Raw genomic sequence first — 17,164 nt, 5'->3', positions numbered from 1 at the left:
TTGGTGACTGACTCTCCTACTCCTTGGTCTGAGATGAGGAGAAATAAATTGATCAGGCAGCAGAAACAAGATGCATTTGACTATATCATATTACTGGCAAACTTGAAGGGCAAACAGAAAGTTCTCAATTTAACTTCCTTATCTTCCTGGAAAGAATAAATAGACACCTTGGGTGGCAGCTGTTCTCAGAAAACATAGAGAAAATAGCCTCACATTTTATTTTCAATGTGTGAGAGATGGTCGAAGGGTGAGGAGATATTAAGACAATATATTAGGGGTCCATGTTTCAGTTACTATCCTGCAGCTTTAAACACAGTCCCCAAACCAAAAATTTGGGTTTTCCATATAATAACAGTGACTACATTACTTCTTGTTTACTGAGATTGTTTTTATTGAGGTTTGTAGCTCATGATTTTACATGTGATTGTACAGAGCATTTAAGGAAGAAAAAAATGTTGGAAAGCTTGAACAAGGGGAAAAAAAAATCCAACATATTGAAATCTGGTAGGTGTCTATGATGAGATTAATGTCATGTGTAAATATATGAGAATGTAAGAGACCAAATCCTGCAACAACTATTTCTTGTTCCTAAAAAAGTGATTTTTTCTTGTCAATGAGAAATAGCTTAATTAGTGGTTAGTTTTTAAAATAAACTATCTTTTTTTTTTTTTTTGAAAAGATGCATCTTGAATTAGATTCAATGCTAGGCAAATGCGAAAACAGCATGAAAACTTTTCCAAATTATTCTTCCACTTTCCAGTACATTCACAGAAGCCATTAAAGGAAGTCAAGTTGACTCTTCCTGCAATTCTTGTCTTTGTAATTCATAGGCAAAGATCAGAGTTAGACTATACAAAGAAGTCTTGTTTATAAATGAACACATTTTGATTGTCCACAGCTGTTTCAAGACATATCATCTTTTATTACTTAGGATGGTAAAGGAAATCTTTATTTCAAATGAGGCATGAAAACCAACTTTTATTGTTTTTTCCTCATCTCTCTTGATTCATAATGTCATTCAAAACATAAGACATTGTGACAAGTTGAAATTCAAGGCATTAAAAAAGGTTTCAGAGGCCTAGGCAGTGGTCGGCATAAGAGGACACTCTGTTCTAGTCAGTGTATTGTGAGTCCATCCCCCAAGACCTCTACTTTCTATTAAAGGCTTGAGGACACTCATGAATTTTGCCAAACATTTTGTTTTTGAGGTCAACCAATACATTTCATTTTGAAGCAAGGACTATTTTGCCAATTTCACCTTCAGAAAACTCAGAGGAATTAACCTGTAAAAAGCCACTTTAGGTACAGATTTTAAATAATACTTCTTTGCCAATGTAGTGTGAGATTCTGCAGTCTTGGGCCATTGAGACAAACTTAACGCCTTTAAAATCTGAAGTCCTCCAATATTGGACTAACAGTAAGTCTTTAATAATCTCTCCCTCAGATCACAGAGTGCAACATTCTCATTTTAAAATTATTCATTCTCAGTGACAACGTTTATCTAAATTAGACCCTTAGAAGACAAATTTACTTTCTCTCTCTTCTTTCAAGCTCTTTCCTTTAGCATTTTAGAATGAAAGAAGCCTTGGGAATACTTTTAGACACATTTGGATTATGGAGTACTTTGATAACACATCACGGGCACAACTGTCTGCAGAATTTTATGAATTGACTACAATAATTGAAGAGAGAGAAGGACTTGAGAGTAATATTTTCAGCAGCATAATTATTTGTTCAGTCTCAAAGTAATACTCATATATATAATGAATTATCCTATAATATGGATATTGCTTGGTTATGAATTATTTTTCACAATGTACATAATTCCAATTTAATATTAATTTAATGTTTATTAGAAAGATTCATAATAAAGCTCTAAAATGTACAAAGCTACTCGTAGCATTAACTGTGTTGGCATACAAGAGAGTAAGCAGATTAGTGAACGTGAATTGAGCAAAAATACCTATATTTAAGAAATATTTATGTTTTTTGAGACAAAGTGTAGCTACACAAAAAAATATCTAAAGAGCGTTAAAAGTGTTTAGTATTTTCAGTGGAATCGGCAGGTTAAAATTATAACATGTTTAACTTCAGTTTTAATTTTTTTTAACATATCAATGGAATTTGGTACAGTGTTTAAGGTTTTTCATTATTTTTTCATGGAAATTTTTTTTCTCTAGCTTCAGCTACCTTACCATAAATTTGCCAGCTTGGTTTTGCTGATATCATGATTAAAAAGACTGCATTATCCCAATAGAGGTTTTTATCTTGTATAGTCTTCCTTGACTTCTTCACAGAAATCAAAGTTCTCCTTTCACTTGCCTTCTTAAAAATCGTAGTTCGTGGTTACCTCTGAAACACTCTAAAGGGACACAAATTTAAAAAATTTGCATGACCTGCTATTAAGAGAGAGAAACATCAAAACATAGTTGAAATAAAGGCATTGGATAATAAAGATCCTAGATGTTAAAAAGTGCCGACATATTTTTTTTAAAAAAGAGGGAATAGCAGTAACTTCATTTCAAATGAGAGTATGCAAAATTATAATAACTACCTGTTTCATCACAAAAATCACAAAGTTTGTCATATTGCAAACAAGCTATTTCCCCTGCAAACTGAAAATAAAAGGAATGGAGTGCCTAAGTATGTGTTTAGGTGGAAACTAAAGATTGATTTCCCTTTTAAAGCAAAGAGGAAATCATCAGGTTAATTAGTAAATAGGAGAGATTCCTCTTACTGCCTCAGCAGGAAAGAAGCCGTTACCAACACTTTAACTTATTCTAGGCTAGAAATGAAAATTTAGATACTTAGCAATCTTTTTCAGATGGTTTAAGAGGGACCTGTATGCTGATTACAAAACTGAGTTTACAGTTGGGATCCACTGAATCTATTTTAGGAACTGAAAGAAGCTTTCCTTGTAGAATGTACTGGCACAAAAATGCTTCCATAGCTATTTTGCAATGTCGTCGCCTCATGTGTGTTCTTCTGTCTTCCCAATTTATTGATGTGCAGAGATGTAACGTAAGATATATTTAAAGTATTACTTAGAAATGCATAATAATTATTTATGTCGTGAGCCACAATTATGAATTACTAAACATAATTAATCCTAATACCTTGATACTATAATATACGGGGAAGATCATACATATTTTATCTTAACTATATTTGTTAGAGAAGAAAGAGCATTCTTGTCAATATTTTCAGAATTGCTTAAAATCAAATTAGGGTTTGAGTTCTTTCTCTCTAAATCTGAATTGACTGTGTAGTAGTTCTTCAGTGTTTTCTGTTTTTTGAAAAATGTCACAAGCAATAGCACTTTGGTACCGTACTGATGGACAACTTCTAAAAATGAATTATTCTTTCACTAATAGAAAGTGACGATTGATTAGTGTGAAGTTGATCTTTTAGACAACCCGGATGAAATATCTTCCTCTCCCATTTGTCTCTATAATAAGGCAGAAAGTCAATCTTTGAAGCAATTTTTAATGTCATTTTTAAAAGTAAGTGAATTAATCAACAGATTTGAACATGTGGGAAGATATTGCCTAAATTTTAAGTCTATGGGTTCTTTATAAATATTACTAATTCACTTATATACTTACTCTAGTTTTATGAAAACTTTTGTCATGCCAAGTTAATATTAAAAAATGAAATCTTAAAGAACTTTCATCAATATGTTAACATTTTTAGATTAATGGGGACATTAAAAATATACATCATAAATTATATTTGAACTTGAATTTGTATTATAGGAAGTTAAGGGGGTCTCCATTACCTGCATTTGGTATCTATATTTTCTGATTATTTTTATCTCAAGAGAATTGTTTTCATGCCAGTTTTTTGTCATTATGACTATTTTAGCATAGCAATTTATTATTTAACTACAATATTTTTAACTTTAATAGAGTGAAAACAAAGACAGATGCTCAAAAAGTTTAATTGGAATTCCATCATATTTCTCTATCAAAAATTTAGATTTCTCCATAAATATTATTAATTAGGAACATGGGCGATATGACAACCCAACAATTTCTGAATCAACTAAACATGAAGTTTGTTAGCTAGTGTCCTGATAATATATCATGGGAAATAGCCCCCAAAGAGGAAAAAAAGTTCAAGCGTAAAATGTTATAAAAACATCATTTTACTTGGAAATAATAATTTGTTCGTTTTATTGGCATAAATTTTGCCTCCAGCTATCCAAATAATGTGCTATGCATATATTGTATGTTTGATAAAAATTTACTTCTTAATGAAAAATCAGATAAACACATCAGAAATATTCAAATAAGTAAATCATGACCATCAAAGGGTATATTAAAAATAGAGTCATAGATGGTCATACCAAGAGAATTTTAAAGTTATTAATTTATCAATTGCTACGCATGAAAATGCATGTGAAAAAGAAATATTCAAGTGAATAAAATCCTTGCTAGTGTAATGAGTAAAGTGGACTAAATGAATGTTTGATATACACAAATTTCTATTGCAATGTATACATAATTAACTCTTATCCACTGTTTTGTTTTCACGATAGTCACATCGAATTTGAGGAGAATAATCTCTTCCTGTCAAAACGTCTTTGGGATCTTAAGTCTCTCTGAAAGCACACCAATTATGATAAATGCAAGTTCAGAAATCTCAGCCTTTCATCTTAATGTAGGAGCTTGGTAGTCACTAACAGGACTGAATGGCTTTCTGCACCAGTTTATGTGCTCAACTGATTTTCTTCAACTTGGCCTGTGTAGAGCTGGGGAGGCTATCTGCTTCCAATTTCCATATAATGAAACACAAAAGATAATGGGCAGGGAGGTAGCAATATCAAAAATCAAGAATTGGCAGCATCAGCAACCTGAATTGAGGTAGTTTCCCCATTATTCTGTGAAACTTGCTTCTGATGGATGGAGCTGCTTTCGTAAAAATTACTGCTGGATTGGCATAACAAGCCTAAGTACTCATAATCACAGACTACATTGTGTTTCTGAAGTTACCTTAAACATGTCTAAGAAGGATTCTTTCAGTACCAAATGTCTTCTGTGTAACCTATAGGCTAACCACCTTTCCAGGGCTAGTGTTGCCATATATGGCATGAGAAAACCTAGTTACTATTAAAGCTTGTGGGTCTCCTGTGACTTAGAGAAGATCTGTAGACTTAAAAAATGCCTCAAGTGACTAAAGAGGAATTACACATACAATATTTTGAGGTGATATTAAAGTTATGATGTATTCTGGCCCAGAACAGAATTTTTTCTTTTGTCATATAGTTTAAAACTGCATATATAGATTACTGACTATTCTCTAAACTACTCCTCCTCATAATTTAAGAAATTAATTTATAGGTGGCTGGTGTTTAGCTTTTTTTTTTTTGAAAAAAATAAAGAAAAAGAAATTACCATGATATCCCATAATAGAAATGATAATTCAGTAAATTCATTCTTAGACCTGGGAGGGTCTCTATGCTTGGACACTGCTGGTAAAGACTCTTCAGTAACTGGGCATCTAGAAAGTTGTTCTGAAAGGACTTTTCCCCTCCCATTTTAACCTTATACAGGTTAAACAAAAAGTTAGCATAAAAAATGTCTTAAACTGTCTTTATAAAATGGATATTCTTTTTGCATTATTCTTGCAGCTGTTAGCCAATTGAGTGAATTTAAATTTCCAACATCAAAATGAAGCTCATAAGGGAGGAAAAAAATATGATTCACACTCTCCCAATTCAATACTTAAAAATCTCTGATTAAAGCTGACTTTTATAATAAGCAGTACAACTGAAGCTGGTTTATAAATAAGCACACAGTAACCTATATATTAACCTGCCCGAAAGTAAGTTTATGCATCTCATTTTAGCCAGCATAAACATGCCCATCCCATTTTTCTGGATTACTTTGTCTGCAAAAACTGTATAATTTTGTGCTTAGTTTTTCATTTAGGCTGATTGATTTCTTTTGCATGGCTCATTTGGGCCATAGAGGTTTAGCAAAGTTTATACATTGAAAACAGAAAGAAAGGCAAGAAAAATGAAAAAGAATAATTAATCATATAGTACATACATCAATACAATATCTTCTAAATCTCAATCAGTTGTTTATTGGTTGGCAAACAAGTTTCACTTTTACAACAAATATTAGTAATGAGGTCATCCAACTTTGAGACCATACAAAATGGATCATAAATTTAAAAAAAAATTATATGTGCTAATTTACCTCATATATTCCTACATTACTTAAAATCCTGTCAAATAAATAAACTTTCCTGTTAATAAACAGAAGAGGCTTTTTAAAAAATCGCTTCAAAATAACTTGACCTTTCGATTCTTTCTATAAGGGAGTGAGTTTCTTTTAAAAATTGGTAGTGCGGGTGCCCACGTGGAGATCAGACGAGCATTCAGCACTTTCACACCTATGGGATACCATTTTTAACATGCAGAAGCCCCACTAGTTCTATTGACACCTCTTGACTTCTAGAATCATAGCTACTGTCTTCGTGATGAACTGCTTGCCAAATATGCTTTGCATTACAACAGATGTGCACTGTAAACAGAAAAGTTCTTCCTGCTCTAATTTGCAAAAATGCTCTCAGAAATATTCTGACTGAATAAAGATATATAGTGAGGGAAGGAAGTCTAATTTTATTTATTTTATTTATTTTTTTGTAAAAAATAATTTGTTTGCATTACTAGAAAATGATTTTTATAAAGTGATAGCTTCATTTATTTATTTATTTATTTTTTTGCCAGATGAAATTTTAAAGGAAAAAAAAAGGCAAAAAAAAAAAAAAAAAGAAAGGAAAGAGGAAACAAAGAAGAAAGAAAAGAAAGAAGAAAGGAAGGAATCTTTGCTCTCCTACTGGTAGACAAACTTGCAAGACCAGCACGAAAGAAAAAGAAAATTTCTTTTTTTTCCACTACATTAACAGGACTCAAATTCTGGAGGAACAGAAAGCAGACTACATGTGCAATGCTAGTATCTGTACATTACATAGAAATTGTTCATTTTTTTTTCTGCCATTAGTTTTATCATCAGTTAATACAGCAAATCATAAAATATGCATTTAGCATATAATTCTAGAATTCCTCTCCATCTCATTATTGATTTTGTTGTTTTATTTTGCACACCACAGCTATTCCTGCTATGATGAATTCAGGTTGTGAGTGACTAAAATCCACTATGTGATAGAGTTTGCTTTGCGTTTCTGTTTGTGCAGCACTCCAATCTAGATGCAGCATTGTTACTCATTTCAAACAACCGTTCTGGCCTTTAAAAAAATCAGGTCCTTGTAATTATAGTAACAGAGCATCAGAGATGTTAGAACAAACACAACATAATTCAACAAGGCCACAATGAGCGCCATTTTCTTCGTGTCTCGTTCATTAACATAATGAAGTCTCCATCTGAGGGGGGAAAGGACAGGAAAGCAGAGGGCACAGGGGGATTTCAGCAGTTATCTGTCTCCCCTGGGCTGACCTAAAAATCCAAGTTTTTTGTTTTTTTTTTTTTAAAAAAAAGGAATCTGAGAGTTTGTGTTTGTCGTTCAAGAACAGCATAAAGATTTAGGAGTACACACATTATTACCACTGCTTATATCAACTCAGAACAGTCAACCAGGTGTTCGCAGTTTTGTTGGCTTAACGTCCTGTCATCTTCTATAGGCTAGTGACCAAATGAGCAGGTCCTTTTGAACTTCCTTCTGGGGGGGTCCCATCTTTGTTTGGAGGAACTATAAATCCGTCACTGCTACCGCGACCTAGCTGGTAGTAGGTGTGCAGCTGATGGACGTGGTTTCTGGAGCCTAGGTTTGGCATGCTTTTGTAGTAAACATCTTCGGCATCACCACACTTGGCCGGTGGGGGTTCCGTCTGGGTGCTGGTGGTAACGCTCTCTGCCGCAGGCACACCAGCCAGTGCGGCATGCTGGTGTAGAGAGAGTCCCTGTGGGGTGACTGGAGATCTTCTGTGTGCTCGTTGGTTAGCAACGGGAAAAAGCTCTCACTGTGGTCCTGGGGGATCCGCCTTCTGGTGTAATGGTGTGGCTGGTGGTTCTCTGTGGAGTAAACTCTTGGGGGCAGCAAAGGAGCATCTGATTCCTCATGAATAAGTTCCAGGCCCAGACTCTCTTCATGGTTAAAGGAGGTGGCATCATCCAGGACAATGGCATTATCTTCACTCCCACTGCCCAGGTTATTCACCAGCTTGTTCATCAGATTCCGGTTCTGTTCGCTGCTGGAGCGCTCGTGGTTATTCAGGTAAGACGGGATATAGTTGGAAGTGAGTTCCTTCAGAATCTTTTTCTCTAGGGCGGTCTCGTTATGGTTATAGCCACGGTCTATGATTTGCACACAGTTGCTCAGGTATTCCCCGCTGGCAATGCTGTAACTATTGCCATGGTTACCATTCAGTGGTAGAGTATCCATGACACTTGTATCCCTGGCATTGTTCAGAAGCCCCTCTGAAAAAGATTACAAAACACTATGACATTTATATCCAGTGGGCCATAGAACACACACACACATACACACAAACACAAAAGCAAAAACACCCGACTATGAAGTATGTATAAATTGCTAGCAATTTAATTAAGCATAAAATGTTTGGAAATAAAAAAGACTATTAAATCTGTATGTCCACATCTATGTGTATGTATACTTGGACAATTGGTAGAACTCTTATAAACAGAAAATAAGTATTTTAAGTAAATCTTTAAGAAAATTAAAAAAAAATTATAAATTTGCAATTTCCACCCAAACATTGCCTGACAGTATTTGAAACAAATTTGGTTTTAAGTTAGGAAAAAAGACAAAATTTTGCTGTAGTTATTCATAGCTTTCAATTTATACACATCAAAGTCAATTCAATAATTCATTACCTTTAATTTTGCATATTATCTTAACACTGAAAGAGATATAATATTAACATAATTCATGTGTGGTACTTTGGATATACTGGTCAAAGTAAAAGATTCAAGCAGTTTCTAATAATTTGATATGTAATTTTGTAAGATTAAAAATTATTTCTACACACAAAACCACAAAAGGATTATGTTAAATTTGTCAGAATGATGTAATCATGAAATAATGCCTAGTTAAATAAATGGCACATTGAAATAATTTGCACATAGGGATTTTTCAAAACAGAAATATTTGGATTTACTTTCCAATTTTCTTTTCTGTTATGAACACTTTGGTTACTATTATATATTAATCCATTAGTAATTGTTTAGGGTCATTAGGTAATTCTACAAAGGAATGTGTAGGGACATATGGGGGATCTGATTCCTAAAACCATAGTGTCAATATTAACAGTTCCATTTCATAATGAGTGATGACTTTGTGTGCATAATAAATTTTAGGTTTAAGAGACTAAACGTCTTGTTCTGGGAAGAAACAGCTGCAGTGAAATTAATTTGACCACATGCTTCTTCAAGGTTTTTGCATTTTCTTGAATGAACAGAAATCCATGAATCTATAATATTTCCATAAATCACTTCAAATTCAACCACAAAAGAAAATAAAACACAAACATTTAACCAATACTGCTAAATAAGAAAGGGTATCTTTTATAGAACAATTAATTGAAGAATTCTATTAAACTTCTCAATACATCGCTAACTTGTGAAAATACAGCATTCATTCTATATCTGTGATGCAGTTATGTTTATCAAACTCAACTATCTCATTGCTAGTTTAAATAAAGTGTCCCAAATATATCAATTTTTAAATGGACTTCTGATGCACACTCTGTATTCAAAGTAACACAGTTTTCAAAGACAGCAATGCATTAAATACAGTTAAAAGCAGCCATCACAGACATAGGGTGAAGCGATTTATTTTCATGTCAAGATATCTTGTAGACAAATCCACAATGTTAAGAAAAAATAAAAGTTAATGCTTTTTAAAGGGCTGTATGTGATGGGTGATTGCTGCTGCAGAGGCTGTTATGGTATATGCTTGATGGTTATGGTTCAGCAACTGATGCATTGAAACATGTGTTTATCATTTCTGTTGTCAATGCATTAGGTACGGATTGAAACAGCCATAGTAAAATAAAGTGGGTCTGTTGCATGTGACATGTACTTGTATGATGAAATGTAGTAATGAAAATTAAAAGTTTATGAATTACTTAGCAAAAATAAATGCTTAATTTAAAAACAATTTAACTCACACAAACGTTACATGAGACTTAACAACTATGTTATGTGACACAGTAAAAGAATCAGACAACAAAAGCGTCTAATCTCTATTAACATATATTTAGATAAGTCAATTCATTGGTTCTTTAGTTTTTAAATTGTGAGATGAACTGTTTTTAATAACTACATCTTCTATATGTGATGCAATAAAAGTGAACTAAAAAAAATTACATTTGATATGCAATGTTTAGCTTTACTCCCATACTTGTCTCTCTGTACGGCTCTAAACGACAGCATGAAGAAAAGGAAAGAAAAAACAACAAGTAAGCTTACAGCGACAGTAGAAGAAACATGAGTAAAAAGCAAATTGATGATATGCAGAAAAAAGAGTCAAAGGAAATAATTCCCCTGCCCCGAAATTCATGAGTCTGTGTTACATGGTTGATCATAATTAAAAATACTGAAATGTTAGTCAGAAAATAAGAAACCCCCTTAAGACATGCTAATAAAATGAGTCTTTAATAAGTGTTTCTTCAGTTTGTAAATTTCAAACAAATACACATTTGTTTTAAAGTTAAAATTATCACACCAACCAGAAAGAGTAAAATCCTGAGGGCAAGCTATTACCACTCCCACAACTATATTTCAATATTATAGATATGTGTGCTTGCGGATGTGGTAGGACACACTTGCTTCTAAGGAATGTCATTTAATTTTAACATTTTTTCAGTAAGATTATAAATACAATCTTTATATACAGAGAAAAAATATATTTTGAAGTTTTCACAATTGTGTTTTTTTCTCTTATGCGTCTTCTGTGCTCAGGTACAAAGGTTATTTTCCTCCCTCTGAATTTATAACAAATGTGCTTCTCATCATTTGTAAATAATACTGATCGATACTGTCATTTTGGGAGCTCATATTCAAAAGTTGTATAACCATGGAAAAAGAAAAAAGTTAAATCCATTTATTATTCTGTATCAAGAAAATGAAAGGGTGGAAAAATACCACCAAAATCAATATCAGGTTTTTTCTGGATCGTTACACAATCATATGCAAACAAACATTTTAAAAGTTGACCCTTTAAAAACAATCCTAGCAAATTAAAAAAAAAAAAAAACAACAACAAAAAATCCTTCTTGTTTTAATCAGATCAAAAAGACCTGCTGTTGCTGATTTTGTTTACAGGAAGGTTAAATCATTACAAAATAAAACCCAGCAAAATCACTGGGCTAGATCATTTCAAGAGATTCCAAGTTGTTATAATTTGACCACTGCTTTAGAGATTTGTACTTTAAAAGTCGATTTGCTTCTCAATAAAAGGCCAACAATATTTCAAAATGCAGAGACAATTTCTTTTAAAAGTTTAAAAATAGGTTTAGAAAAAGAATTTGAAATAAAAATCCAAACTAGGATAGCAACAGATGGAAATGGTCTACAGGCTGGTTATGGCTCCTTCTGTAAAAAAATGATAACATTTTCGAACTGGAGAGCACATGAGCAATAACCAAAGTTCAACTCCTGCTTTTCAAGATGAGGAAACTGCAGGCAAGAGAGACTCAGCCTTATCTGACACCACTCTGCGAACAGGGGCAGGTCTGGGACCAAGAAGGGAACTCTCGATTTTCTCTGTGGACCTATCCATCACCTTCTCCTCACATCTGCCTTAGGCTTCAAAAGCCATACCAGAATATTTATCCATTCGCTTTATAACATAACCCTGTATTCTTGACAACTGTAATGTATTCATCACTATATTCTACCCTAAAGATACATGTCTTTCCTTAGTTTTAGAATTGAATTAAATTACTTTAAAATGTAAATTAATTGCAAAAGCATGACTTCTCTACATTATGTTTTGTTGACAGTTTAATCTATAATGAGATTTATCCTACAAAAATTGCATTCAACACTGACAAGAAGATAACAGTCCAGAAATACTATACATGAGGTTTAAAATACTTCCACAGATAGAATACGAATGCAATATAACAACGGTATATTATTCATCTTTATTCCTAACTCTATATGCATCAGTAACGCTGTAAATATATCTTTACATATTTTAAATAAAGGCATCACACACAAAAATGGAGACTTTAAATCTGAATGTTTCTTTGCTTGGATGGCATTGGTAACAACAGAATTAAAGGACCAAGAGAACAGAACCAAGTGGTAATTCAACATAAACCACTCCAGTACATACCCAGCCACCTATATTTCATGTAAGATTTCACCTTGCCAGTAAGAATATATGTGCATTCATCTGAAAGCATAAGATTAGTAGCAATATGACAATCACCAAGTTTTATTTTTGGTCAGTGGTAAGAAAGTTATTTTAAGCACTACCAGAGTTTCTTAACATCTCAAAAATTATTAAAACATAAAACAGTTGAACAACTCCATTTCTGACTCTGAAAACCAATAATAAAATTATTTACTTTTGTTTTTAAGAAAAGTAAGTAGAATTTATTTAATTTACTGTCATAAACAACAAATACATTCAGACAAATCCTTTGTGTAGTTAATGATAAACCTCAATAGCAATATTCAGTAATAGGCTCCCCAGGAAGAAAATTTTGAATCTACATGGTAATATTTTAAAATTTTTGTGAGAATTTCACTTTGATAGTATTTATAATAGTGTTCCATCCTTAGAAAAATCTCCCAATTTAGGATACCAGTAATAAAATTAGAAGGCAGATACTGAATTAGAGAAAACTATAGGTTAATAATTGTTAGTTTTTCATTATATGAGACATTAGAAATTATATCTGAATAATCACAAAAGCTAAACAAAATGTGACCTAAATTTATTCCTTATTTTAAAACAATTTCTAACAATTCTTTGTGTAAGATGAATAATGGAGAACAGATTTAATTTGCAGATGTGGTATACATCTTCATTTAACCACATTCAAGACTTATTCATATATCAGCACACTTTAAAATGTTTCTAATGACAAAATTATCTGTCACTTAGCCTAGTGAAAATAAAGAAAAAAACCCAAACAAGCCTCTATCAGGTCTACAAAATTGGTCTGCCAAACCACACTTAGTGCATTATGCACCTCAGTGCACTGAGGGCTACAGTGAAATAGGGACATAGACAAGTGCTAGACAATGTAATGGGGCAGGGATAACCATGAAGAATCTCTCTCTCCTCCTGATAGCACTGAGGGTGTTTTACTAGGGCAATGGAGGACTACGAGAAGCCAGATCAACCGACTTCAAGTATTTAACGGACTGCCAGAGAGAGCAGAAAAATGCTTTCCTCATCTCTGTTCTAGAAGGCAAACCTAAGCACCATGGCCAGAGGCAAATTTCAGCTTGGCAGAAAGAAAAAAATAATGGACAAATGGAACATTTCAACAATGGAATATATGAAATCCTGAGGTAGGAAGTGCCTCATTAGAGGAAATACTTAAGCAGCGGCTGACAGAATGTCAGCAACACGGCAAAGTGGATTCTGTGAGTTCTATCCCTTCTTTCAGTTCTAATCTATGATTCTAAAGTACAGGTCTTAAGAAATCCAACAAAATCAACAGTTTGCTTAATTATTTAATCCTGTCGACAACTTGACCATATTCCTGAGGTCACTTCTGCATTACTGACTTTGATATTTTTGAAATAATTTTTTCATATCTGCAAGGTGTCACCTGAGAAACTCAGATGGTTTAGACACCCGTTAGCCATGTTGCAACAATCACACTTTCCTGGAATAAGCATTCATACCATGCTTTTCACACTTATGCTACTAATATTTTACCTCTACCTGAGAAGGAACACACACACACACACACACACACACACACACACACATTCCCAAAGAGGATGATAGAAATTTTATTCAAAATTTCCTGGAAAGTTAAAATATTGCTAATCTATCATATCCAACTTGAAGGAACCTCTGAAGTCTCTTTGTTACAGTGAATTTTCTCTCAAATATAATTTTAAATAGGTGGATCACTGACTAAAATTGTTCTTCTATGAAACTTTTACTTGAATAATTTTTTCATGTGGTCACTTTACTTATGATATATACATATATATTTAAATTCCTTGTGCCCCTAATATATGCTTACCTTAGAAAAGGTAAAGCCATATCCACATGCAAAGTGGTTTTAAAGAGATTCGTGCTTATTTGTTTGAGATACAATTAAAATTTTAAATCATTTGACACTGGAGCATATACCGAGGAACCATATTTAAAACCCTTGTTTTGGAGCTCCTGTCATGGCGCAGCAGAACCGAATCCAACTAGGAACCAGGAGGTTGCAGGTTTGATTCCTGGCCTCACTCAGTGGGTTAAGGATCCGTTGTTGCTATGAGCTGTGGTATAGGTCTGATTAGATCCCTAGCCTGGGAACCCCATATGCCACAGGTGTGGCCTTAAAAAAGGCCAAAAACAAGAACAACAACAAAAAAAATCGTTCTTAACGTGCAGCCACCATAGCAGAAAAAACATTTCATGACCTTCCTGAGCCAGTTTATACAGGTGCTACCAACCTAAGGTAGGAACCTGATCAGCTACCATTTCATTCACCATTCTTTCCTCCACAGCTCATTCCAATGTAATTTTCCATGGAGTTGATTAAAGTGTTTTCATCCACAATGATGCTTTATGCCTAGAGTGTGCTTCATGGTATCACAGGGTAAGATTATTTTCTTGCTCTTATAACATTAAGATTATTGAATCAGGTCTTCCTCTCTTACTTACCTTAGGCCAATAGCTCATTTCTCAAAATGCACACATAGGTATTTCATACAGAAATCAATCAACAACAGGGAAAGTACTGACAAACCACAATACATTTTATAACGTTACAGAGAAACAAACACATATTGATGAATCAAGCATTTGTTTATCAGAAGGAAGGAATCCTTTTCTTACTAAGGAAAACCTACGGAAAATGGAAAATAAAAGCACCAAGAGTAGTGGAGGGTGAGAAGAGTCTGTGTGTCTGCTTCCAAAAGAAAGAAGAGGCAGGAGGAAGGAAAGAAAAATAAAATGTGGCCATAAAATGGGACCCTCACTTGAAAAAATTAAGATAAATTCCAGCACACCTTGTGCGTTGTACATGCTGACAGAAGGGTTGTTACAGACCGCCGGTTCCCCAAGCAATGTATTATAGGGATTGTTAGTACCATGCGGACGAAGCAGAGCATTGCTTATGAGATGATTAGCCATGGCTCCTGGAGCAGCCCCATAGAAAGACAGAGAAAAAAAAAAGGTCAATCAGGCAAATGTGTTTGAAAAAAAGAAAGGAAACATTTAGAATGACAACAGTTGATATAGTCCTGATTACAGGCAGGCAACTAGTTAGACTCAAAAAATATATGCCACTACAGCACACGTGTTCCAACAATGCACATATCCGAGTCCATGGGAAAGAAAGAAAATGATTTACAGTGCTGATTAAGCCACATTTAGGGTGTTCTCTTTCCCAGAGTGTAAGCAAGAATATATTCCCATGCTTGCTAAAAATGAAAATTTTAAAAAAGCAAAATTACAGTCTTCCATACAAACAAAACACAAAACACAGAACAGGAGCTGAAAAAAAAAAAAAGTTTAAACACAAAAAGAAAAGGTAAAACTAAACAAAACACTCCCTCAATCAGAAATAATTGAGTTGTTTTCAATGAAAATAATAAAAGGCAACATTTATGATAAAACACTCATTTGGAGAGCAGTTGTTGACACAACAGAAGATTTTGACATTTCTTAAAATTTTATGAAGAATTGTTTAAATTGAAATAAAATAAAATACAATCACTCTTATTAGTACACCATAATAAGTATACTAATTAGGTGAACTTATAAATCTGATAAAATGATCATAAGGATACTATTTTTAAAACATTTTAAATAAAAGTACTAACTTCATGGTATCAAGCAATATATATAATTCCATTTTCCATTTTCCAACTGGTTGTTTGGACTTTGGCATAGCAAAATAACAAAGTTGAACTCTTTCATCTCTTTATGGACAGATGTACCTAGGTTCTAACACACTCTCAGTGTGCATTATTACAACCTTCCACCCTGCATAGCCATTTAACCAAAAAAGCAAAAAAGTTTAGAAAAACCCATTTCATTAAATATAATTTGGTCATGTATGGAAATGATAGGCAGAATATATATTTATGTTAGATAATAAAGAATGGAAAAATGACTGAGGAAAGGAAAATACAAATTGTATAGGGACAACTTGAAAACACAGGTATATGTTAATTTAAATGTATATATATATTAAAAATGAAAATATACCCTATGGAACAGGAGAAAATATTTGCAAACAAATTTATAAATATTTGCAATCCAACAAAGAACTAGTATTGGGGATATCTGGGGTTTTAGAGAACTCTCAAAAGTCATCAGTAAAAAATAAACAATCAACAAGGAAACAAAACAAAAAGCATTTCAGTTATAAAATGGGCCAAAGGTGTGAACAGACATTTCACGGAAGAGGAGATACAGGTGGCAAACAAGCTCACAAAAGGAACTGCTATTAGTCATTGGGGAAATACAGATGAAAACATAATGTGACATCACTATATGCTTAAAATAAAAACGGTGATGACCTCAAATGCTGGCATGGGTGAAGAGAAACTGGATCACTCATACTTTGTTGGTGGGAATGTAGTACATATAGCTACTCTGAAAAATAGTCTGGCACTTTCTTATAAAACTAGATGTGCCATCACCATACTACCCAGCAATTGCCTTCTTGGACAATTATCACAGAGAACTGGAAATTTAGGCTCACACAAAAACCTACAGATGAATGTTCATGGCATCTCTATTTGTAATGGCCCATAACGAGAAAGAGATCAGATGTCCTTTGACTGGTGAAAAGCTAAACAACCTATGGCACAAACCATATCATGGAATATGACTCAGCAATAAGAAGGAACAACCAACAGTACACATGATGATCTGGAGGAATTTCTAGACAATTATATGGGGTAAAAGCGCCTCTTCAAAGGTTACATAATGAATGATTCATACATATATCATATTATTGAAATGACAA

General features: G+C 33.4%; 1 protein-coding gene across 1 annotated transcript in view; it reads right to left on the bottom strand.

Moving 5' to 3' along the window:
* ADGRL3 (adhesion G protein-coupled receptor L3) overlaps window positions 368–17,164 on the bottom strand; it is an 811,898-nt gene continuing 795,101 nt past the window's right edge. Inside the window, 3 exon segments of the mRNA XM_021100590.1 lie at window positions 368–8,447; window positions 10,393–10,410; window positions 15,195–15,323. Coding sequence (XP_020956249.1) covers window positions 7,792–8,447; window positions 10,393–10,410; window positions 15,195–15,323 — 803 coding nt within the window. The 3' untranslated portion in view covers window positions 368–7,791.

The sequence above is a fragment of the Sus scrofa genome, chromosome 8 (genome assembly GCF_000003025.6).
Source record: "Sus scrofa isolate TJ Tabasco breed Duroc chromosome 8, Sscrofa11.1, whole genome shotgun sequence".
Taxonomy (NCBI): domain Eukaryota; kingdom Metazoa; phylum Chordata; class Mammalia; order Artiodactyla; family Suidae; genus Sus; species Sus scrofa.
Note: the sequence above shows the minus strand (reverse complement) of the source record. Positions and strands in the feature narration are given on the sequence as shown.